This window comes from Cyanistes caeruleus, chromosome 2 (assembly GCF_971803275.1).
Source record: "Cyanistes caeruleus chromosome 2, bCyaCae1.hap1.1, whole genome shotgun sequence".
Lineage (NCBI taxonomy): Eukaryota > Metazoa > Chordata > Aves > Passeriformes > Paridae > Cyanistes > Cyanistes caeruleus.
The window spans coordinates 1,392,955-1,415,496 of record NC_141702.1 but is presented as its reverse complement, the minus strand read 5'-3'; the positions used below and the strand labels follow the sequence as shown (position 1 = coordinate 1,415,496).

Below are 22,542 nucleotides of genomic sequence, written 5' to 3'. Positions count from 1 at the left end.
CTCTATCCCATTCTCCCGCGCTTCCCATCTCCTCGGCTTCCCATTTTCCCTGTATCCCGTTTTCCCTGTATCCCGTTTTCCCTGTATCCCATTCTCCCGCTCTTCCCATCTCCTCGGCTTCCCGTTTTCCCTGAATCCCATCTCTCTTCTATCCCATTCTCCCGCTCTTCCCATCCTCTCGGCTTCCCATTTTCCCTGTATCCCATTTTCCCACCTCTCCCCGTGTCCCATCTCCTCCCCGCTTTCCCACGTATCCCGCTTTCCTAGCTTCCCATTTTCCCTGAATCCCACTTTTCCCTGCTTCCCATCTCCTCTTTCATCCCATTTTCCACCTGTATCCTATTTTCCCGTTTTCCCTGTATCCCATTTTCCACCTGTATCCCATTTTCCACCTGTATCCCGTTTTCCCTTTATCCCATTTTCCCAGCTTCCCGTTTTCCCTGAATCCCACTTTTCCCTGCTCCCATCACCACCTGTATCCCATTTTCCACCCGTATTCCCATTTTCCCGTTTTCCCTGCATCCCGTTTTCCCATCACCACCTGTATCCCGTTTTCCCTGTATCCCATTTTCCCTGTATCCCGTTTTCCACCTGTATCCCGTTTTCCCTGTAGCTCTTCCTTCCCTCCGGAGCCATCCCAGCCCCATCCAAGGCTCCTTCCTGGTGCTTCCCACTTTTCCCGCCGGGAAATCCCGGGATTTTTGCCGGGAGGGATTTTTTTGGGGCCCGACTCCGGAGTTTTCCAAGGGATTCCCTGGGATCCGCATTCCCGAAGCCCCGTGCTGGGTGAGGGGATCCCGGAGTTGGGCTGGATCCCGCGGGATCCAGCCGGGATCCGATCCCAGCCTCGGGAAAAGCCTCGGGAATGGGAGCGGGAGCCGCTTCCCAAAATTCCGGGCAGCTGGGAAAAGCGGGATGAGCTCCCGGGCTGGGAGGAGGTGGAAAGTTCGGGAATTCGGGAATTCCGAGCGCCGGGAATCACCCGGGATCTGCCGGAATTTTCCCGGAGAAGGGAATTGGGAACGTTTGGGATCCCTTGGGGCATTCCAGGGATTCCAAGGGCGATGCGGATCACCGGGATGGGGATATCCAGGGAATGTCGGGATCGGGGAAGCCCCGGGGGATGCGGGAATGTCCCAGGGACATCCCGGGAATGGAATCGGGAAGGATTTGGGAATCTCGGGGGTGCTCCAGGTGGGAATTCCCGGCTGCCGGAAGCCAATCCCAACCTCCAGCTTTTCCAAGGGCCGGAATCCTTTTGGCTTTTTCCCGGAAATCCGGGAATTTTCCGGGTGGGATATCCGGCAGTTCCTCCACCCAGGAAGGCGGAAAAACCGGGATAACCGGCAGGGGGGAAGAAAAAATTCCCGAAAAAAATTTTTCCATGGAAAATCCTGCTGGTTCCGCCGAGTTTTCCCTCGGGATGGATCCCGGGAAGGATCCCGGAAAGGATCCCGGGAATGTTGGGATCACGGAGAGCCCGTTTGAGGAAGCGGCAGAAAAAAAGGGAAGAGGAAGAGGCCGAGGATCCCGACATTCCTGGTCCCGGAGCTGATCCCGTAACGGATCCCCGGATCCCGGAGCAGATCCCTGGGTCCCCGAGTGGATCCTTCATCAGATCCCCAGACCCCTGAGCTGATCCCCGAGGGGATCCCCAGATCCCAGAGCGGATCCCCGGATCCCGGAGCAGATCCCTGGGTCCCCGGGTGGATCCTTGAGCAGATCCCCAGACCCCTGAGCTGATCCCCGAGGGGATCCCCAGATCCCAGAGCGGATCCCCGGATCCCGGAGCAGATCCCTGGGTCCCCGGGTGGATCCTTGAGCAGATCCCCAGACCCCTGAGCTGATCCCCGAGGGGATCCCCAGATCCCAGAGCGGATCCCCGGATCCTGGAGCAGATCCCTGGGTCCCCGGGTGGATCCTTGAGCAGATCCCCAGACCCCTGAGCTGATCCCCGAGGGGATCCCCAGATCCCAGAGCGGATCCCCGGATCCCGGAGCAGATCCCTGGGTCCTCGAGTGGATCCTTGAGCAGATCCCCAGACCCCTGAGCTGATCCCTGAGCGGATCCCCAGATCCCAGAGCGGATCCCTGGATCCCGGAGCAGATCCCTGGGTCCCCGGGTGGATCCTTGAGCAGATCCCCAGACCCCTGAGCTGATCCCCGAGAGGATCCCCAGATCCCAGAGCGGATCCCCGGATCCCGGAGCAGATCCCTGGGTCCCCGGGTGGATCCTTGAGCAGATCCCCAGACCCCTGAGCTGATCCCCGAGAGGATCCCCAGATCCCAGAGCGGATCCCCGGATCCCGGAGCAGATCCCTGGGTCCCCGGGTGGATCCTTGAGCAGATCCCCAGACCCCTGAGCTGATCCCCGGCTCCCTGGGCAGATCCCGTAGTGGATCCCATAGTAGATCCTGGATCCCGGAGCAGATCCCTGAGCGGATTCCGGGGTCCCCGAGTGGATCCCATAGCGGATCCCCAGATCCCCCCCCCGGATTCTCATTCCCATCCCCGGCAGCAATTCCCGAGCTCCGGCAGCGCCTCCCCCACAGGAGGAGATGCGCAATTCCCACGCTCCGGGATCCGGAGGGATCCGGGGGGATCCGGGGGGATCCGCCAGGCCGGGAATCTCCCGGGCTGTGTGTGGGGTGTGGGGGAGAGGATCCCCGAAAATTCCCGCTGGGAATCTCGGGGCGGTTGGGAAGGAGCCGCGCTCACCCCGGCCCTTTCCCAACCTCATTCCCACAAGTTTGGGGAGGAAATCCTGGGGAAAACGGCGCTTCCATCCCCAATCCCCAATCCCGGGAACCCCGAACCCCGAATCCCGAACCCCATTCCCGGCGGATCCTCACAGGAGAGCTGGCTGAGGAGGCGGCGGAGCCATCCCATGCTCCCTTTTCCAGCTTTTCCAGAGGCGATTCCCGTCGCTCCGGGAACGGCTCCCGGGAAACCGCCGCTCCCCCCCACCACCACCCCCGCGCGCTTCCCGAATTCCCGCTTTTCCATTGGAAACGGAGAGCCGGGAATCACAGCCCCGCCGGGATTCGTTGGCGCTTGGAATTCCAATTTTTTGGAATTTTGGATTCCACCCCCCCAAAAAAAACAAAACAAAAAAAAAACAAAAAAACAACCACCGCAAAACTCTAAAAAAAAAAAAAAAACGGGATAACGAACTCACTTTTTCCAAGGGAATTGTTGGAGGAGGGATCCGGCCGGGATTTGGGAGCGGGAGAAGTTGGAGCCGCTTCCCGAGGTTGGGAGGGAGCCGTTCCCAGCGCCGGGAATTCCGCGGGCGCTTGCTGCCATCTTCAGGAAAACCGGGAGAGAAAAATTCCAGCCGGAATTCCAAACCCTCCCCCCCCCGTCCCCAGCTCAGAATTCCAAGGAATTCGGGGCTTCCCGGCCCTCAGAACCCCGCGGAGGATTCCATGGTTTAACTTGGATCGTTTCCCCTTCCCAACGGGTTTTTAGGGAAGTGGGAATTTATTTTTTTTTCCCACCCCCCTCAAGGAAGGAAAATCCTGGGAAAGATTTGGGAATGAGGCTGGAAAGGGCTCAGGGCGATCCCGGCGGGATTCTCCCGGTTTTCCTCATCCGTGGGATCATCCCGGGTTTTTCCCCCCCACCCCGTCTCGGGAATTCCTGGATGGAATCCTTCGGGATTTTTTTTTTTCCCAAGGGAATGGGATATCCCAAAAAAATCCAGCGGGAATTTATCCCTGCCCGGGATATTCCCGCTCCTCCTCCATCCCAAAGCGGCCCCGTCGGGGATGCGGAATTCCCTGGGAAAGGAAAAAATTCCCTGGGATCTCCAGGAAGGGAAAAAAGCGGGATTTGGGGGAAGCTGAGGCCGGGAAAGGCCTGGAATTTTTTCCATGTGGGGGCTCCCCCCCATCCCCCCATCCCATCCCATTCCCAGCCTCCTGCCATTTCCATGGAAACCGTGGATACAAATTCCATGGCAACCCCATGGCAACGCCGCCGTTCCCGCATCCCGGAGGCGGGAGAGGCCCGGGAACGCTGAGAGCTCCTTTCCCGGCCTTTCATGGAATTCATGGAATTCCCAGGAATCCTGGAGCTGGCCGTGGGGATCAAGGGATGGGCCCGGAGCCGGAGGAGGCTGGAAAATCCCGGGAATGGGAATGGGGAGAGGGATCCCCGTCCTGGGAATTGATCCCAGGGATTCTCCGGGAATTCCTTCCCAAGCTCCCAGCTCCCCTTTCCCAGTGGGAAGCCATTCCCTGGCTCCTGGCCCTGCGGCCCTTTCCCAAATCCCAGCTCTCCCGCAGCCCCTGGAGCCTCGGGAAGCGGCTCCCAGGATTCCCGGGATCCCTTTTCCCGATCCGGCTGCACATTCCCGGCTCTCCCAGACCGGGATTGGATCCAGCCCCATCCCGACTCCTCCTGGAGAAGGAATTTCGAGATCCAGGGGCTTCGCTGGGAATTGGGAACTCCAGGAAGGGTCTCCCTTCCCTTTTCCATCCCTGAATTCCATAAAAATCCCTCGGGACGGATCCTGAGTGTTCTTTAACTTGGAATGCCGGACTGATTTTGGGAAGAGACCTTCAATCCCATCCCATCCCATCCCATCCCATCCCATCCCATCCCATCAGCGGTCACACAATTCCCACTATCCCAGGCTGCTCCAACTTTTTATTGGAAGCTTCCAGGGACGGAGCAGCCATAGAAATCCCTGGGATTCCCATCCCAGCGCCTCCCCACATTCCAGCCCCCGCTCCTTTCGGTTGGATCCCAGCGGGAAAAAGCGGGAGGAGCTCTCCCGGTGCCGTTTTTCCCGGTGTTTCCCACGAAAACGCGTCGGGATTTGGGAAAATAGGGAAAAGGTGGGGAGGGGAGGCGTCCATGATGCTCCCGCCGTTGCCAAGCAACGGGAAGAGCCATCGCGCATGCGCAGCATCGCTCAGGCCACACCCATGTCGTGTTACTTAGCAACGAGCGACGCTTTTGTATCTGCGCATGCGCAGCAGCGCTCCAGTAACGCCCCCGCGTGTTGCTTAGCAACGAGGAACGCTCTTGGCTCAGTGCATGCGCAGTGAGCGCGGAGCATCCCCCGTTTCCATGGCAACGGGAGCCGCGCATGCGCTGTAGCGGGCGCTCACCTGCGCTCAGGTGCCCCCATGGAGCAGGGGGAGAGCGGGGCAGCCCCGGGAGTGCAGCTGGAACCGGCAGAGCCCGAACCTCATCCCGAGCCTCGTCCCGAACCTCATCCAGAACCTCATCCCGATCCCGAACCCGATCCCCGGGCTGATCCCGGTCCCGGGGCTGATCCCGGTCCCGGGGCTGATCCCGGTCCCAGGGCTGACCCCGTTCCCGGGGCTGATCCCGAACCCGGGGCTGATCCCGAGCCCGAACCCGGGGCTGATCCCGAGCCCGAACCTGGGGCTGATCCCGAGCCCGAACCCGGGGCTGATCCCGGGCCCGAACCCGAGTCCGGGGCGGATTGGGAGCGGCAGCAGCGAATCGCCGCCCGCCGGAACCGCCTCGATGCCCGGCGCCGGTGAGGGACGGGGAACCGGGACTGTGAGGGGAACCGGGACCGTGAGAGGAACCGGGACAGTGAGGGGAACCGGGACGGTGAGGAGAACCGGGCCAGAGAGGGGAACCCGGTCGATGAGGGGAACCGGGACAGGGGAACCGGGACCGTGAGGGGAACTGGTCTCCCAGTGAGGAGAACCGGGCCGGTGAGAGGAACCAGAATGGTGAGAAGAACCGGGCTGGTGAGAGGAACCGGGATGGTGAGAGGAACCAGTGAGAAACGGGGGAACCGGGCCAGTGAGAACTGGGCTGGTGAGGAGAACCGGGCCGGTGAGAGGAACTGGGCCAGTGAGGGGAACCGGGACAGCGAGGGGAACTGGGCCAGAGAGGAGAACCGGGCCAAAGAGAGGAACCGGGCCGGTGAGGGGAACCGGGCCAGTGAGGGGAACTGGGCCGGTGAGGGAACCGGGGGAACCGGTGAGGAGAACTGGGAACCCCCCTCCCCACGGAGAGAGATCCTGGCGTTCTGCACTGGGATGGGATCCAGGCCCTTCCTGAGCATTGGGGAGAGGTTGGGGTGGGAAATATTCCCACTTTTCCCTGTTTTCCTAAAAAAAACCCGTGGGAAATATTCCCACTTTTCCCTGTTTACCCCCCCAAAAAAGTGGGAAATATTCCCATTTTTCCTTGTTTTCCTGCCAGGGAAGCCCTTGGGGAGAAGGTGGAGCAGGAGGAGGAGGAGGAGGAGAAGGAAGAGGAGAGGAAGAGCCTGAAGCTGATCCAGGAGACCGGGAAGGTGAGGAAAAAAACGGGAATCTCCTCCTGGATCCCTCCTTATCCCTCGTTTTCCTCCTTTATGGACATAAAAAATAATCGGGAGAGGAATTCCCCAGGACTGGGATCGGGGCTGGATCCTCAGGATCCGATGGGAATTTCCTCTTGGATCCGGCTTTATCCCTTGTTTGGATCCTCGGTGGGACAAAAATCCAGGAAAGAAACTCCCCAGCACCAGGATTTGAGCTGGATCATTGGGATCCAATGGGAATTTCCTCTTGGATCCATCCTCAATCCCTGTTTTCTTCCTGGGATTTGGGATCCAATGGGAATTTCCTCTTGGATTCATCCTCGATCCCTTGTTTGGACCCTCGGCGGGACAAAAATCCAGGAGAGAAACTCCAGGATCGGGATTCGGGATCCGATGGGAATTCCCTCTTGGATCCATCCCCGATCCCTGTTTTCCTCCTGGGATTTGGGATCCGACAGGAATTTCCTCTTGGATCCCTCCTCGATCCCTCTTTTCCTCCTGGGATTTGGGATCCGATGGGAATTTCCTCTTGGATCCATCCTCGATCCCTGTTTTCCTCCTGGGATTTGGGATCCGATGGGAATTTCCTCTTGGATCCATCCCCGATCCCTGTTTTCCTCCTGGGATTTGGGATCCAATGGGAATTTCCTCTTGGATCCATCCCCGATCCCTGTTTTCCTTCTGGGATTTGGGATCCGCCAGGAATTTCCTCTGGAATCCCTCCCCGATCCCTCTTTTCCTCCTGGGATTTGGGATCCGCCAGGAATTTCCTCTGGAATCCCTCCCCGATCCCTGTTTTCCTCCTGGGATTTGGGATCCGATGGGAATTCCCTCTTGGATCCATCCTCGATCCCTGTTTTCCTCCTGGGATTTGGGATCTGACGGGAATTTCCTCTGGGATCCATCCCCGATCCCTGTTTTCCTTCTGGGATTTGGGGTCTGCCAGGAATTTCCTCTGGGATCCATCCCCGATCCCTTGTTTGGATCCTCGGCGGGACAAAAATCCAGGAGAGAAACTCCAGGATCGGGATTCGGGATCCGAAAGGAATTTCCCCTCGGATCCCTCCTCATCCCAAACTTTCCTCCTCGACGGGCCAAAAACCGGGAGAGGAGCTCCCAGGGACGGGGATTCCAGCTGGATCCTTGGGATTGGGTTCCCGCCCATCCCGGGGACGGGGAGGATCCGGGATTGGCGCATTCCAAGGCGGAATTCCCGGCAGGTCCTGGCCAAGCTCCTGTTCCACGGGACGCAGCTGGTGACCAACGTCCAGGTGGAATCCGATCTCCGGGAATGGCGGAGGCGGGAAAAGGAGGGCCCGGAGAAGCTGAGGAGGTGAGCGGGAATGGGGCCGGGAGTTTGGGAACGCCGCCGGGTTCCCGTGGGAGATTTCGGGATTTGGGATTTCGGCTGGGATTTGGGGAAGGGCCGGGAGTCAGGGAATGGATTCCCACTGGGAAAGGGGAGCTGGGGCTGGGAGCTCGGGAAGGAATTCCCGGAGAATCCCTGGGAGTGCCCCAGGAAAGGGTGGAACCCTCTGGAATGGCGGGGTTGGAATGGGATGGGATTGGAAATCCATGGATCCTATCCCAAACCATTCCGGGATTCTGGGATTGAGGACACTCAGGATCCATCCCAAGGGATTTTTATGGAATTCAGGGATGGAAAAGGGAAGGGAGACCCTTCCTGGAGTCCCCAATTCCCAGTGAAGCCCCTGGATCCCGAAATTCCTTCCCAGCGAGGAGTCGGGATGGGGCTGGATCCAATCCAGGAGAGCCGGAGAGGGATTTGGGAAAAGGGCCCGGAATGCCGGGACAGGGAACGGCTCCCACTGCCCCAGGGTCGGGATTTTGGGATCTTGGGAAGGGATTCCCGGCTGGGCTGGAATTCCCAGAGAATCCCTGGGAGCTCCCAAGGAAAGGCGGGATCACCCTGGGATGGCGGGGTTGGAACGGGAAGGAATTGAAGATCCACAGATCCCATCCCAAACCACCCGGGAATTCCCCCTTGGAATTCCTCAGCGCATTCCTGGGAAGGCCCTGCCCATCCCCCTCCTCCCACAGCGGGATTTTTCCTGCTGGGATTTTCCCGAAGCCCTTCCAGCCCCTGGCATTCCCTGACCCTCCCCGGGATCCTTCCTGGCCGCTCCCATCCCGCTTTTCCACCAGCCACATTCCCGGGATTTGGCAAGCCCAAATCCGCGCTCCCGCTGCCTTTGGAGCAGCTCCCAGCTGGAGCAGGATGGGAATTCCCCGCTCCATGGGAATTCCCAGCGGGAATCTCCTCCGGGAAGCGGCTGCCGGCAATTCCGGGAATTTGGGGGTGGCTCCGGCAGGAATTTCCCGGAGATGCTCCGGGAATGGCCGGATTCCCTGGGCTGCTCCAGACCTTCATCCCAAACGGGGATTCCGGGATGGAATTCCGGGAAGGGATTCCGGGAAGGGATTCCGGGAAGGGAAGGGAATCCGGGAAGGGATTCGGGAAGGGATTCTGGGATGGGATTTTGGGAAGAGGTTCTGGGAAGGGAAGGGAATCTGGGAAGGGATTTTGGGATTTAGGGAAGGGATTCTGGGAAGGAATTTAGGAAAGGGATATAGGGAAGGGATTCCGGGAAGGAATTTAGGGAAAGGATTTCGGGAAGGGATTCAGGGAAGGGATTTTGGGATTTAGGGAAGGGATTCAAGGGAAGGAGAAGGAATTTAGGGAAGCGATTTAGGGAAGGGATTTTGGGATTTAGAGAACGGATTCCAGGAAGGGATTTAGGGGAGGAGAAGGAATTTAGGGAAAGGGTGTTGGGAAAGGATTTAGGGAAGGAAAGGATTTCAGGAAGGGATTCCGGGAAGGGATTTCGGGAAGGAGAAGGGATTTAGGGAAAGGATTTAGGGAAGGGATGCTGGGAAGGAAAGGGATGTAGGGAAGGGGTGTTGGGAAGGGATTTAGGGAATGGATTTAGGGAAGGAAACGGATTTTGGGAAGGGACTTTGGGATTTAGGGAAGGAGAAGGGATTCCAGGAAGGGATTCAGGGAAGGGATTTTGGGATTTAGAGAAGGGATTTAGGGAAGGGAAAGGATTTAGGGAAAGGATTCAGGGAAAGGAGAAGGAATTTAGGGAAGGGATTCAGGGAGGGGGTTTAGGGAAGGGATTTTGGGATTTCGGGAAGGGATTTTGGGATTTTGGGAAGGGATTTAGGGAAGGAAAAGGATTTAGGGAAATGATTCAGGGAAGGGATTCTGGGAAGAAAAGAAATTTAGGGAATGGAAGGGATTCAGGGAAGGGATTTAGGGATTTAGGGAAGGGATTCAGGGATTTAGGGAAGGGATTTAGGGAAAGGGTTCAAGGAAAGAAGGAATTTAGGGAAGGGATTCAGGGAAGGGATTTAGGGAAGGAAAGGGATTTAGGGAAGGGATTTAAGGAAGGGATTCCGGGAAGGAATTTATGGAAGGGAAGGAATTTAGGGAAAGGATTTCGGGAACGGATGCTGGGAAGGAAAGGGATGTAGGGAAGGGGTGTTGGGAAGGGATTTAGGGAATGGAAGGGATTCCGGGAAGGGATTTTGGGATTTCGGGAAGGGATTCTGGGAACGGATTCAAGGAAAGGAGAAGCAATTTAGGGAAGGGATTCAGGGGGGGGGGTTTAGGGAAGGGATTTTGGGATTTCGGGAAGGGATTTTGGGATTTAGGGAAGGAAAAGGATTTAGGGAAAGGATTCAGGGAAGGGATTCTGGGAAGAAAAGAAATTTAGGGAACAGAAGGGATTCAGGGAAGGGATTTGGGGATTTAGGGAAGGGATTTAGGGAAGGAAAAGGATTTAGGGAAAGGATTCAGGGAAGGGATTCTGGGATTTAGGGAAGGGATTCAGGGATTTAGGGAAGGGATTTAGGGAAAGGATTCAAGGAAAGAAGGAATTTAGGGAAGGGATTCAGGGAAGGGATTTAGGGAAGGAGAAGGGATTTAGGGAAGGGATTCAGGGAAAGAAACGGATTCAGGGAAGGGATTCTGGGAAGAAAAGAAATTTAGGGAATGGAAGGGATTCAGGGAAGGGATGAAGGGATTTAGGGAAGGGATTTAGGGAAGGAAATGGATTTACGGGAGGGAATTTGGGATTTCAGGAAGGGATTCTGGGAAGGGATTTAGGGAAGGAGAAGGAATTTAGGGAAGGGATTCAGGGAACAGATTCAGGGAAAGAATTCAGGGAAGGAAAGGGATTTAGGGAAGGGATTTAGGGAAGGGATTTAAGGAGCGAATTTATGGAAGGGAAGGAATTTAGGGAAAGTATTTAGGGAAAGGATTTACATAACGGATTCAGGGAAGGAAAGGGATTCCGGGAAGGGATTTAGGGACTGGAAAGGATTCCGGGAAGGGATTTAGGGAATAGAAACACCCCAGGCATGGAGCAACTCCAGCCCTATCCCAGCTCCGCCATTCCCTGGCTTCCCGCAGGCTGGAAAAGCTGGAGACGGAGGCCAAGCGCGGCGCGGAAAAGTTGGCGGAGATCAACTCCAGGTGGGGCTCGGCCGAGGAGCTGAAGGTGCCGCAGGAATTGTGGGAATTGCTGGAGCAGCAGCAGGAGCAGTGCCAGCAGCTCCTGGCCGAGAAGAACCAGCTGATCCAAGAGCTCCGGCAGGTACCCGGGAACAGCCGGAGCCGCTCCCGGGGCTGGGAGAGCCAGGAATGTACAGCCGGATCGGGAAAAGGGATCCCGGGAATCCTGGGAGCCGCTTCCCGAGGCTCCAGGGGCTGCGGGAGAGCTGGGATTTGGGAAAGGGCCGCAGGGCCAGGAGCCAGGGAATGGCTTCCCACTGGGAAAGGGGAGCTGGGAGCTCGGGAAGGAATTCCCAGAGAATCCCTGGGAGCGCCCAAGGAAAGGCTGGAGCCACCTAGGATTGGGATTTGGATTGAAATTGGGATGGGATTTAAAATCCAGGGATCCCATCCAAATAATTTTGGGATTCTGGGATCGAGGACACTCAGGATCCACCCCGAGGGATTTTTATGGAATTCAGGGATGGGAAAGGGAAGGGAGACCCTTCCTGGAGTCCTGAGATTCCCAGTGAAGCCCCCGGATCCTGAAATTCCTTCTCCAGGAGAAGTCGGGATGGGGCTGGATCCAATCCCGGTCTGGGAGAGCCGGGAATGTGCGGCCGGATCGGGGAAGGATCCCGGGAATCCTGGGAGCCGCTTCCCGAGGCTCCAGGGGCTGCGGGAGAGCTGGGATTTGGGAAAGGGCCGCAGGGCCAGGAGCCAGGGAATGGCTTCCCACTGGGAAAGGGGAGCTGGGAGCTTGGGAAGGAATTCCCAGAGAATCCCTGGGATGAATCCCCAGGAAAGGCCGGATCACCCTGGGATCGGGATTAGGATTTGACTGGGCCGATCCTTGAGGTCTCCTCCCAACCACTCCAGGATCATTCCGTGTCCTGCCCTTTCCCTGAGGATTCCCGCTGAATTCCGGCTGATTCCAGGCTGCCATTCCCTGTTTTTCCCAGGAGCTGCAGGCCAGGGATGAGCAGTACGAGCAGGCCCTGAAGGAGCAGGCGGAGGAGATCCGGCTGCTCCTGGAGAGGATGGAAGAGCAGACCCGGAACATGCTCAGGACCTACCGGCACCACCTCCGGCAGATTGAGGTGACCAATTCCCGGGAAAACCGGGAAAAGCGGGAAAAGCCCCCTCTCCGCTTCTCCCGATCTTTATGGGGAAAAAGAAAAAAAAAATCCCAAAAATCCTCGGAATTGCGGTGCTGGGATGAAATCCGTCTGGATGAGGCGGGAAAGCGGAGCTCCGAGGGGTTGGGAATGACTCTGGAATGACTCTGGGAGCTGCTGTTGCCGTTTTCCCGGGATCCCAGGCTGGAATTTCCCTCTCTCCCGCAGAAAACCTTTGAGGAGGAGCGCCGGGAAATGCTGGCCAACAACCGGAAAAGGTGGAACGAGGCCATCCGGGCCCACAACGAACAGGAGGTGAATCCCACAGGAATTTTGGGAATCGCTGGGGCCGGAAAAACCCTCTGGGATCGCCCAGTCCGACCGTTCCCATCTCCAAAGGGTCAAATCCACGTGGATTCCAATCCCATTGGGAATGGGGGCTCCACCGTGCCCCGGCTGGAAAACCCCTGGATGTTGGGAATTGTTCCCGATATCCAAGAAAACCTCCCCTGGCACTTTCCCTATTGTCCTGGCTTTTCCGGGAATTCCAGAGGGGGAAAGATCCCTCTGGAGCCTCCTTTTCTCCAGGCTGAGCTCCTTTCCCAGCTCCAGCCCCATTCCCAACCCCTTCCCTGCCTGGGCCCGGCTTGGAATGCCGGGATCGGCTTGGAATGTCGGGATCGGCTTGGAATGTCGGGATCGGCTTGGAATGTCGGGATCGGCTCTGCCCTGCGGGGCGACGGGAGGGAGCTGGAATTCCTGGGATTGGTGTGGGAACGGGATGGGGAGGGTTGGGATGGGATGGGATGGGATGGGATGGGATGGGATGGGATGGGATGGGATTGGAAAAGGTGGAATGAGGTTGGGTGAGGTTGGATGGGCTGGGATGAGATGGGATGATGGGTTTGGATGAGGTTGGATGGGATTGGATGGGATTGGATGGGATTGGATGAGGTTGGATGGGGTGGGATGGGGTGGGATGAGATGGGATGGGTTTGGACAGGGTTGGATGAGATGGGATGAGGTTGGATGTGTTTGGAAGAGGTTGGATGACATTGGATGGGTTTGGATGAGATGGGATAAGGTGGGATGGGCTGGGATTGGATGAGGTTGGATGCAGTTGGATTCTGTTGGATGAGATTGGATGAGGTGGGATGGGGTTGGATGAGGTTGGATGGGGTGGGATGAGATGGGTTGGGTTTGGATGAGTCGGAATGAGGTGGGATGGGGTTGGATGAGGTGGGATGGGGTTGGATGAGGTGGGATGGGGTTGGATGAGGTGGGATGGGGTTGGATGGGATTGGACGGGGTTGGATGAGGTGGGATGGGGTTGGATGGGGTTGGATGAGGTGGGATGAGGTGGGATGAGGTTGGTGAGGTGAGATAAGGTGGGATGGGCTGGGATTGGATGGGTTTGGATGCGGTTGGATGAGACCAGATGAGGTTTGGAAGAGGTTGGATGGGTTTGGATGAGGTTGGATGGGATTGGAAGAGGTTGGATGACATTGGATTCGGTTGGATGACATTGGATGATATTGGATGCGGTGGGATGGGTTTGGTTGGGGTTGGATGGGGTTGGATATAGTGGGATGAGGTGGAATGGGATGGATTTGGACTCAGTTGGATTCTGTTGGATGGCATTGGATGAGGTGGGACTCAGTTGGATGAGGTTGGATGGGGTTGGATGATGTGGGCTGGGATTGGATGGGATTGGATGGGGTTGGATGAGGTTGGATGGGATTGGATGGGATTGGATGAGGTTGGACGGGATTGGCTGGGATTGGATGAGGTTGGATGGGATTGGCTGGGATTGGATGAGGTTGGATGGGATTGGATGAGGTTGGATGAGGTGGGATGAGATGGGATGAGGTTGGATGTGTTTGGATGGGGTTGGATGGGATTGGCGGGGATTGGATGGGATTGGATGGGGTTGGATGAGGTGGGATGAGATGGGATGAGGTTGGATGTGTTTGGATGGGGTTGGAATGGGATTGGATGAGGTTGGATGGGATTGGATGGGGTTGGATGGGATTGGATGAGGTTGGATGAGGTGGGATGAGATGGGATGAGGTTGGAAGAGGTTGGATGTGTTTGGATGTGTTTGGAAGAGGTTGGATGTGTTTGGATGTGTTTGGATGGGATTGGATGAGTTTGGAGGAGGTTGGATATCCAAGGCTGAGGCTCCGGGTGCTCCCGCAGCTGGAATTCCTGCGGCATCGGATGGAGCAGGCGCGGGAGTTTGAGCAGCAGCTGAACGAGCTGCAGGCCGAGAGCGTGGAGAGCTACGACCGCATGAAATTCCAGCTGGAACAGGACGTGCAGGTGCCGGGAAAAACCCCAGAATCACCCCCAGGAATCCTGGAATGACTCGGCTGGGAAGAGACCTCACATCCCATCCCATTCCAACATCCCAGGCTGCTCCAACCTTTCCTTGGATGCTCCCAGGGATCCAGGGACAGCCACAGCTTCTCCGGGAATTCCAGCTCCCGGGAAATTCCTGACGGAGCCACCCCCAAATTCCCGGAATTGCCGGCAGCCGCTTCCCGGAAGAGATTCCCGCTGGGAATTCCCATGGAGCGATGGATGCATCCTGCTCCGGCCGGGAGCTGCTCCAAAGGCAGCGGGAGCGCGGATTTGGGCTTCCCAAATCCCGGGAATGCGGCTGGTGGAAAAGCGGGATGGGAGCGGCCAGGAAGGATCCCGGGGAGGGTCAGGGAATGCCAGGGGCTGGAAGGGCTTCGGGAAAATCCCAGCAGGAAAAATCCCGCTGTTGGAGGAGGGGGATGGGCAGGGCCTTCCCAGGAATGCGCTGAGGAATTCCAAGGGGGAATTCCCGGGTGGTTTGGGATGGGATCCGTGGATCTTCAATCCCTTCCCGTTCCAACCCCGCCATCCCAGGGTAATCCCGCCTTTCCTTGGGAGCTCCCAGGGATTCTCTGGGAATTCCAGCCCAGCCGGGAATCCCTTCCCAAGATCCCAAAATCCCGACCCTGGGGCAGTGGGAGCCGTTCCCTGTCCCGGCATTCTGGGCCCTTTTCCCAAATCCCTCTCCAGCTCTCTGGGATTGGATCCAGCCCCATCCCAACTCCTCACCGGGAAGGAATTTCGGGATCCAAGGGCCTCACTGGGAATTCCCAACTCCAGGAAGGGTCTTCCTTCCCTTTTCCATCCCCGAATTCCATAAAAATCTCTCAGGATGGATCCTGAGTGTCCTCGATCCCAGAATCCCGGAATGGTTCGGGATGGGATCCAGGGATTTTAAATCCCATCCCATTCCAATCCCAATTCCAATCTCAATCCTGGGAATTCAGGATTCCCAATTCCTTGGTCACCACCAGAGCTCCCAGGGATTCTCTGGGAATTCCTTCCCAAGCTCCCAGCTCCCCTTTCCCAGTGGGAAGCCATTCCCTGGCTCCTGGCCCTGCGGCCCTTTCCCAAATCCCAGCTCTCCCGCAGCCCCTGGAGCCTCGGGAAGCGGCTCCCAGGATTCCCGGGATCCTTCCCTGATCCGGCTGCACATTCCCGGCTCTCCCAGCCCCGGGAGCCGCTCCGTGGCATTCCCTGGATTCGCTCCAGCAGCTCCACACCCTCAATTCCCGATAAGTTGGAAGCGTGGGATGTTCCCAGCGCCCCGGAGCTGTTTTGGGAGGGAGCTCAGCATTCCCAGGGAAACGTTGGAGAAACAACCTTGAGCCGTGGAAGGGGGAGGAGATCCGGGGAGAATTTTCCCTCTCCAAATTCCAGGGTTTGGGAAGGAAAAACCATCCCAGGGAAAGCTTTCCATGGGATTTTAAGAATATTTTTTTCCCCCCCAAAATAAATGTGAAACATCCCAAAATTCATCCCAAAAACCCCGGAATTCCATAGGGAGGAGGAGCGGGAATTCCCTGTGCCCACCACAGGTGGGAAAGGAAAACACTCGGAAGCCGGAACCGGGATTTAGGGAGGGAATTCCAAGCTGGGAGAGGCTGGAATTAAACTGATGGTGGATTAATTTCATTAATTGGATTAATTGGATTAATTTTGTTTAATTTGATTTAATTTGATTGCTGCCCGAGGTGGGATTTTGGGAATTCACCCCTGGATTCTCTGGAAAAGGGAAAAAAAAACCCTCTTGGCCCTGCCAGGATTTAATCCCAGCTTTTTTTATTTATTTTTTAAAAAATCCCGAGGAATCCAAATCCAAAAATTCCGGGATTTTCCCTAAATTCCAGGCTTGTTGTTTTTTTCTTTTCCAGTACCTGGAGAAGAAGCTGCGGCAGATGAAGGGAATGTTCCACCTGAACCAGGTGAAGCTGGAATACAACCTGGACGTGCTCCGGCAGCTGGACCTGGAAAATTCCACGCTCCGATCCCTGCAGAAGCGGAAAATCACCCGGTAAAACCCATCCCGGGAATCTCCTCCCCGTTCCCAGGGGTTCTCGGGGCATTCCCAAATCCCGGATTTCCGTCCCAAATCCGCCCCAGGTTCCAGACGTGCCTCAGCCTCCTGAGGGAGAGGATGGCCCGGCAGGAGGAGAAATTCCAGGAGGAAAAGCGGAGCCTAGAATGGGAGCTGCAGCGGATCACGGGGCAGTTCCAGGAGACGCGGAGCCGGATGAGGTGGGAAACTCTTGGAATGGCGTCCCGTGGATCCTCCGGAGCGCCGGGAATCCGGGAATCCCTTTGGGGATCCTCCAGAGCAGGATCCGGGAATCCAGGAATCACGGAATCCCTTTGGGGATCCTCAGTCTGGGAATCCAGGAATCCCTTCGGGGATCCTCTGGAGTGCCGGGAATCTGGGAATCACGGAATCCCTTAGGGGACCCTCCGGAGCGGAAATCTGGGAATTATGGAATCCCTTTGGAGATCCTCTGGAGTGGGAATCTGGGAATCCCTTCGGGGATCCTCAGTCACGGAATCACGGAATCCCTCCAAGGATCCTCTGGAGCACCGGGAATCCAGGAATCCCTTTGGGATCCCTCCGTTGATCCTCAATCTGGGAATTCGGGAATCCCTTCGGGGATCCTCTGGAGCAAGTGCCGGGAATCCGGGAATCACAGGGGATCCCTTTGGGGATCCTCAATCTGGGAATCCCTTCAGGGATCCTCCAGAGCAGAATCCGGGAATCACAGAATCCCTTTGGGGATCCTCCGGGGCAGGAATCTGGGAATCCCTTTGGGGATCCTCCAGAGCATTGGGAATCTGGGAATCATGGGATCCCTTTGGGAATCCTATGGAGCACTGGGAATCTGAGAATCCCTTCAGGGATCCTCCGGAGAGCCTCAATCCGGGAATCACGGGATCCCTTTGGAGATCCTCCGGAGCAGAATCCGGGAACCACGGGATCCCTTTGGGGATCCTCAATCTGGGAATCATGGAAACCCTTCAGGGATCCTCCGGAGCATCAGGAATCCGGGAATCATGGAATCCCTTCGGGGGATCCTCAATCCGGGAATCCCAGGGGATCCCTCTGGGGATCCTCCAGAGCACCAGAAATCCGGGAATCCCGGGGGATCCCTTTGGGAACGGTTTTTCCCGCAGGCAGCTGGCGCAGAGCAGCGCCGAGCGGTTCCGGCAGGTTTGGATCGTCAACGAGGAGGAGGCCAAGGCGCTGATCCGGCAAGCGCTGGACGCCGATCGGATCATCCACGTCCAGCAGCTGGGAATTCCCTGGGAAGAGCCGCGGCTGGGACTCCTGGAGAACGTGGGACCCCTGGGAGGCCGCCGGGAAAAGCGGGACGCCCTGCAGGTGGCCACGGAACTGCTGGAAGGTTGGGAAAATCCCCCCAAAAAATTCCTCGGGATTCACCTCCCCTGTCCCAAGCCGTCCTTGGGATTTCCGGGTGGGATTTTCCAGCCTCCTTCCGGAATTTTCCAGGGATCCAAAGGTGGTTTTTTTGGGGTTTTTTTTTGTCTCCTTCCCGTGGGTTTTCAGGGATCAAATCCGGGAAAAGGGAGCGGGAAGGGAGGAGGAGCAGGAAGAAAGGCGGAGAGGGGAGGAAGGAAAAGCAGGAAAACTCGGAGCCAAGAGTCACCAGCCAGCCCAACATTCCCAGGAAAACCCTCCGGAAAATGCTGGAGCTCCTGAGCGAGGAGTCGGTGAGCTCGGGATCCGGGAGCCAGCCCCATCCGGGGTTTGTTTTTTTTTTCGGGAATCCCTTTGGAATCAGGGCTGGGAATGCTCAGTGCGGCTCTTCCCGGCTTTTTTTTTTTTTTTTTTTTTTTTTCCCTCCCAAGGAATTCCTGTTGGAAAACAAACTCCTGAGGCCCCTGCGGGAGGTGGTGGGACACAGGAACAGCGTCCAGCAGCTCCGATCCCTCCTGGAGGTGAGCTGGGATCGGATCTCCCGGGATCTCAGCACCGGGAATGCGCGGCCGGATCGGGAAAAGGGATCCCGGGAATCCTGGGAGCCGCTTCCCGAGGCTCCAGGGGCTGCAGGAGAGCTGGGATTTGGGAAAGGGCCGCAGGGCCAGGAGCCAGGGAATGGCTTCCCACTGGGAAAGGGGAGCTGGGAGCTTGGGAAGGAATTCCCAGAGAATCCCTGGGATCAATCCCCAAGGAAAGCCTGGAGCAGCCCGGGGTTGGAATGGGATGGGAGTGAAGATCCAGGGATCCCATCCCAAACCATTCCGGGATTCTGGGATCGAGGACACTCAGGATCCATCCCGAGGGATTTTTATGGAATTTGGGGATGGAAAAGGGAAAGGAAACCCTTCCTGGAGTTCCCAATTCCCAGTGAAGCCCCTGGATCCCGAAATTCCTTCCCCGTGAGGAGTCGGGATGGGGCTGGATCCAATCCAGGAGAGCCAGAGGAGGATTTGGGAAAAGGGCCCGGAATGCCGGGACAGGGAACGGCTCCCACTGCCCCAGGGTCGGGATTTTGGGATTTTGGGATCTCGGGAAGGGATTCCCGGCTGGGCTGGAATTCCCAGAGAATCCCCGGATCCCTGGGAATATCCAAGTTTCGGGATGACGGGCGGTGTCCCTGCTGAGCGTTGAGGTTCCTTCCCACCCAGAACATTCCAGGATTCCCAGATTCCCGGCTCCGGATCCATCCTGAAAGGTCTCAGCACCTCCAGGATTCCTCCAGCCCATTCCCAGACTTTCCCATCCGTGGATATTCCCGGCTCTCCCGCCCTCCCTCCCTCCCTTATCCCGCATTTCCAGAGGGGCTCCCTCCGCTCCCGGAAAATTCCTGACGGAATTCCCGCTTTTCCAGACCCTCCGGATCGAGGACGAGGATGACCTGCGCAAACTCCTGGATTATTTCCTGGATTTCGATTCCCAGAAAGCCACCAAAAGCCAGGTGGGATCAGCAGCCCGGGAAAAATCCCAGGAATCTCGGGGAAAGCATCCCGGGAATTCCCGGGAGGAGGATTTTTCCCCATGGGAAAATTCCGTATCCGGCTTTTCTCCCTCCAGGACATCCCGGGAGGGGAAGATCCCACGGATCCGGCTCAAGGGAATGTCGGATCCCATTCCCGGAGGGATGAGCTCCGATCCCCCGGGAATTCCATTCCCGGCCTGTCCATCCGAGCGGACGATATCCTGGGGATCCTGAAGGAATTCCTGCGGGATTTCCCCAAGCTGAGGTGGGAACAGGGACGGAGCGGGGCTGGGGGCACCGGGATGGATCCTGGGAATGTCCTGGGAATTCCTGGGTTGAGGAAAAAGAGCTTCCCAACCTTCCACCAGGGATGGATCCGGAGATTCCCGAGGCTGGGAGATGATCCAGGAGCCGGGAAGGGAGGGAAAGCCGGAGTTTGTTCTCCATCCCAGGGATCTCCTCCCTGTTCCCAAGGATTTCTTCTCTATTCCCAAGGATTTGCTCTCCATCCCGAAATTTCTTCTCCATCCCAGGAATTTCTTCTTCATTCCAAGATTTTTTTCTCTATTCCCAAAGATTTTCTCTCTTTTCCCAGGGATTTCTTCTCCATCCCAATGATTTCATCTCCTTCCCAATGATTTGTTCTCCATCCCAGGAATTTCTTCTTCATTCCAAGAATTTCTTCTCCATCCCAAGGATTTGCTCTCTATTCCCAAAGATTTCTTCTCTATTCCCAAGGATTTCCTCCCCATCCCAGGAATTTCCTCCCCATCCCAGGAATTTCCTCCCCATCCCAAGGATTTCCTCCCCATCCCAAGGATTTCCTCTCCATCCCAGGAATTTCCTCCCCATCCCAGGAATTTCCTCTTCATTCCAAGATTTTCTTCTCTATTCCCAAGGATTTATTTGCTGTCCCAAAGATTTCTTCTCCATCCCAAGGATTTGTTCTCTATTCCCAAAATTTGTTCTTTATTCCCAAACATTTTCTCTCTATTCCCAAAGATTTCTTCTCTATTCCCAGAATTTCTCCTCTATTCCCAAAGGTTTGCCCTCTATTCCCAAGGATTTGTTCTCCATCCCAAGGATTTGTTCTCCATCCCAAAATTTCTTCTTCATTCCCAAGGATTTCCTCTCTATCCCCAAGATTTCTCCTCTATTCCCAAAATTTGCTCTCTATTCCCAACGATTTCTTCTCCATCCCAAGGATTTGTTCTCCATCCCAAAATTTCTTCTCTATTCCCAAAGATTTGTTCTCTCTTCCCAGGGATTTGTTCTCTCTTCCCAGGGATTTGTTCTCTATTCCCAAGGATTTCTTCTCTTTTCCCAAGGATTTATTTGCTATCCCAAAGATTTCTTCTCTATCCCAAAATTACTCCTCTATTCCCAAAGATTTGCCCTCTATTCCCAAGGATTTGTTCTCCATCCCAAGATTTGTTCTCTATTCCCAAAATTTGCTCTCTATTCCCAAAGATTTGTCCTCTATTCCCAAGGATTTTCTCTCCATCCCAGGAATTTCCTCTCCATCCCAAGGATTTCTTCTCTATTCCCAAGGATTTCCTCCCCATCCCAGGAATTTCCTCTCCATCCCAAGGATTTCCTCCCCATCCCAAGGATTTCCTCTCCATCCCAGGAATTTCTTCTCCATCCCAAGGATTTCTTCTCTATTCCCAAAGATTTCCTCCCCATCCCAAGGATTTCCTCCCCATCCCAGGAATCTCCTCCCCATCCCAGGAATCTCCTCCCCATCCCAAGGATTCCTTTCCCGCCCCCAGGGACGAAGGCCCCCCCAGGGAGATCCAGGACGTCCGGGACAATTCCAAGGACGGGGAATACTGGGAATCCCTGAGCGCTGTCATTCCCGAGCCCACGCTCAAACTTTGGGATGCGCTGGGAGCCGCGCTCCGGCAATACCAGTGAGTGCCCGGGGACGATCCCAGCGGGAGAATTCCACCTTTTCCCGGGATTTTCCCGCCTTATCCCAGTTTTTTTTTCCCAGCAAAGTGCTGACCCGGAGATCCGAGCTCTTTTCCGAGGCCGCCGCCCTGCAGCGGCAGAACTCGGAGCTGGGAATTCTGCTGGAGGAATACCTGGGATCCGCGGAAGGCCAGTGAGAACACCGGGAAGAATATTCCGGATATTCCGGGTGGGAACCGGGCGTGGGTTTCCCCGGATCTGATTCCCGGCCGGGGTTAATAAACCGTTCCCAAAGCCGGATCCGGGTGCGGAGGAGTTTGGGAATGGGGAGAACATCCGGGTGTCCCAAAGATCCAGGGAATTCTTGGAGTTCTGGGAAGGGCCACGAAACTTTGGGATGGATCGTCGGATTCCGGGGTAGAAGCGTAAATCCCATCCCGAATTCCCCACAAAATTCCCCATAAAATTCCCACAAAATTCCTGCAAGGCTCCCACAAAATTCCTATAAAATTCCCACAAAATTCCCACAAAATTCCTATAAAATTCCCCACAGAATTCCCACAAAATTCCCACAAAATTCTCACAAAGTTCTCCACAATTCCCACAAAATTCCCACAAAATTCCCACACAATTCCCACACAATTCCCACAGTTCCAGGCCAGGATGGCTCCGGAGGCCGAAGGGGTTTTTTTCCATCAGGGATTTTTCCCACCCCCGCGCTGTTCCCAGCACTCCGAGCTCCTCATTCCCGCTTTTATCTTTAACCTTGGAATCCCGGCCTTCGGAAAACACGGCTCCAACCGCTTGGAATTCCACAGGGGGAAAGAAAAACAACAACCAAAACCACCTTTATTATTAATATTAGTATTAGTATTAGTATCAGTATTATATTTTTATTTCTATTTTTATTTTTATTTCTATTTCTATTTTTATTTCTATTTTATTTCTTTTTCTATTTCTATTTCTATTTTTTTATTTTTACTTTTATTTTTAATTTTATTTCTAATTTTATTTTTTTTATTTTTATTTTGCTTTTTATTTTTATTTTTAATGTTTATTATTTTATTTTTATTTTTATTTCTTTATTTCTATTTCTATTTCTATTTCTATTTCTATTTTATTTTTATTTCATTCTTATTTTGCTTTTTTATTTTTTATTATTATTTTATTTTTATTTTCAATTTTATTTTGTATTTCTATTTTTATTTTTTTTTTATTTTTTTAATTTTTATTCCTATTTTTATTTCTATTTTTATTTCTATTTCTATTTTCATTTCTATTTCTATTTCTATTTCTATTTCTATTTCTATTTCTATTTCTATTTCTATTTTTTCCCCTGTTGTTCGTTTTCCCTCGGATAATTTTTTGGATTTCTCCCGGT

The 22,542-nt window shown here is 55.2% G+C and overlaps 2 protein-coding genes across 7 annotated transcripts; both read left to right on the top strand.

Moving 5' to 3' along the window:
- Positions 1-284: 284 nt before the first annotated feature.
- On the top strand, positions 285-1,396 carry LOC147654541 (uncharacterized; the record flags this gene model as incomplete). The annotated part of the gene is made up of 1 exon (XM_086879439.1): positions 285-1,396. A coding segment is annotated over one exon (1,059 nt), but the record flags the coding sequence as incomplete, so codon positions are not given.
- A 1,985-nt stretch (positions 1,397-3,381) lies between these two features.
- On the top strand, positions 3,382-22,051 carry DRC1 (dynein regulatory complex subunit 1). Of its 6 annotated transcripts, none has more exons than XM_086875383.1 (17): positions 3,382-5,517; positions 6,198-6,291; positions 7,521-7,633; positions 10,739-10,922; positions 11,782-11,919; positions 12,166-12,252; positions 14,137-14,259; positions 16,176-16,315; positions 16,405-16,539; positions 17,461-17,690; positions 17,855-18,018; positions 18,157-18,246; positions 19,140-19,226; positions 19,343-19,512; positions 21,020-21,160; positions 21,244-21,354; positions 21,891-22,051. In XM_086875383.1, exons 1-17 carry the CDS (start codon positions 5,138-5,140, stop codon positions 22,018-22,020), a joined length of 2,517 nt encoding a protein of 838 aa, XP_086731509.1. In that variant the 5' UTR covers positions 3,382-5,137; the 3' UTR covers positions 22,021-22,051. The 6 variants fall into 6 exon arrangements, with proteins under 6 accessions (XP_086731509.1, XP_086731508.1, XP_086731507.1 ...); XM_086875382.1 differs by having other exon boundaries at positions 21,861-22,051; XM_086875381.1 differs by having other exon boundaries at positions 21,819-22,051.
- Positions 22,052-22,542: the final 491 nt, after the last annotated feature.

Bases quoted from the DNA above. Each gene is read 5' to 3' on its own strand.
- DRC1 (XM_086875380.1), top strand. From the start codon at position 5,138: ATGGAGCAGGGGGAGAGCGGGGCAGCCCCGGGAGTGCAGCTGGAACCG. The intron at 10,923-11,781 runs GTACCCGGGAAC...TGTTTTTCCCAG, and splicing joins TGATCCAAGAGCTCCGGCAG to GAGCTGCAGGCCAGGGATGA. The intron at 18,019-18,156 runs GTGAGCTCGGGA...TTCCCTCCCAAG, and splicing joins AGCTCCTGAGCGAGGAGTCG to GAATTCCTGTTGGAAAACAA.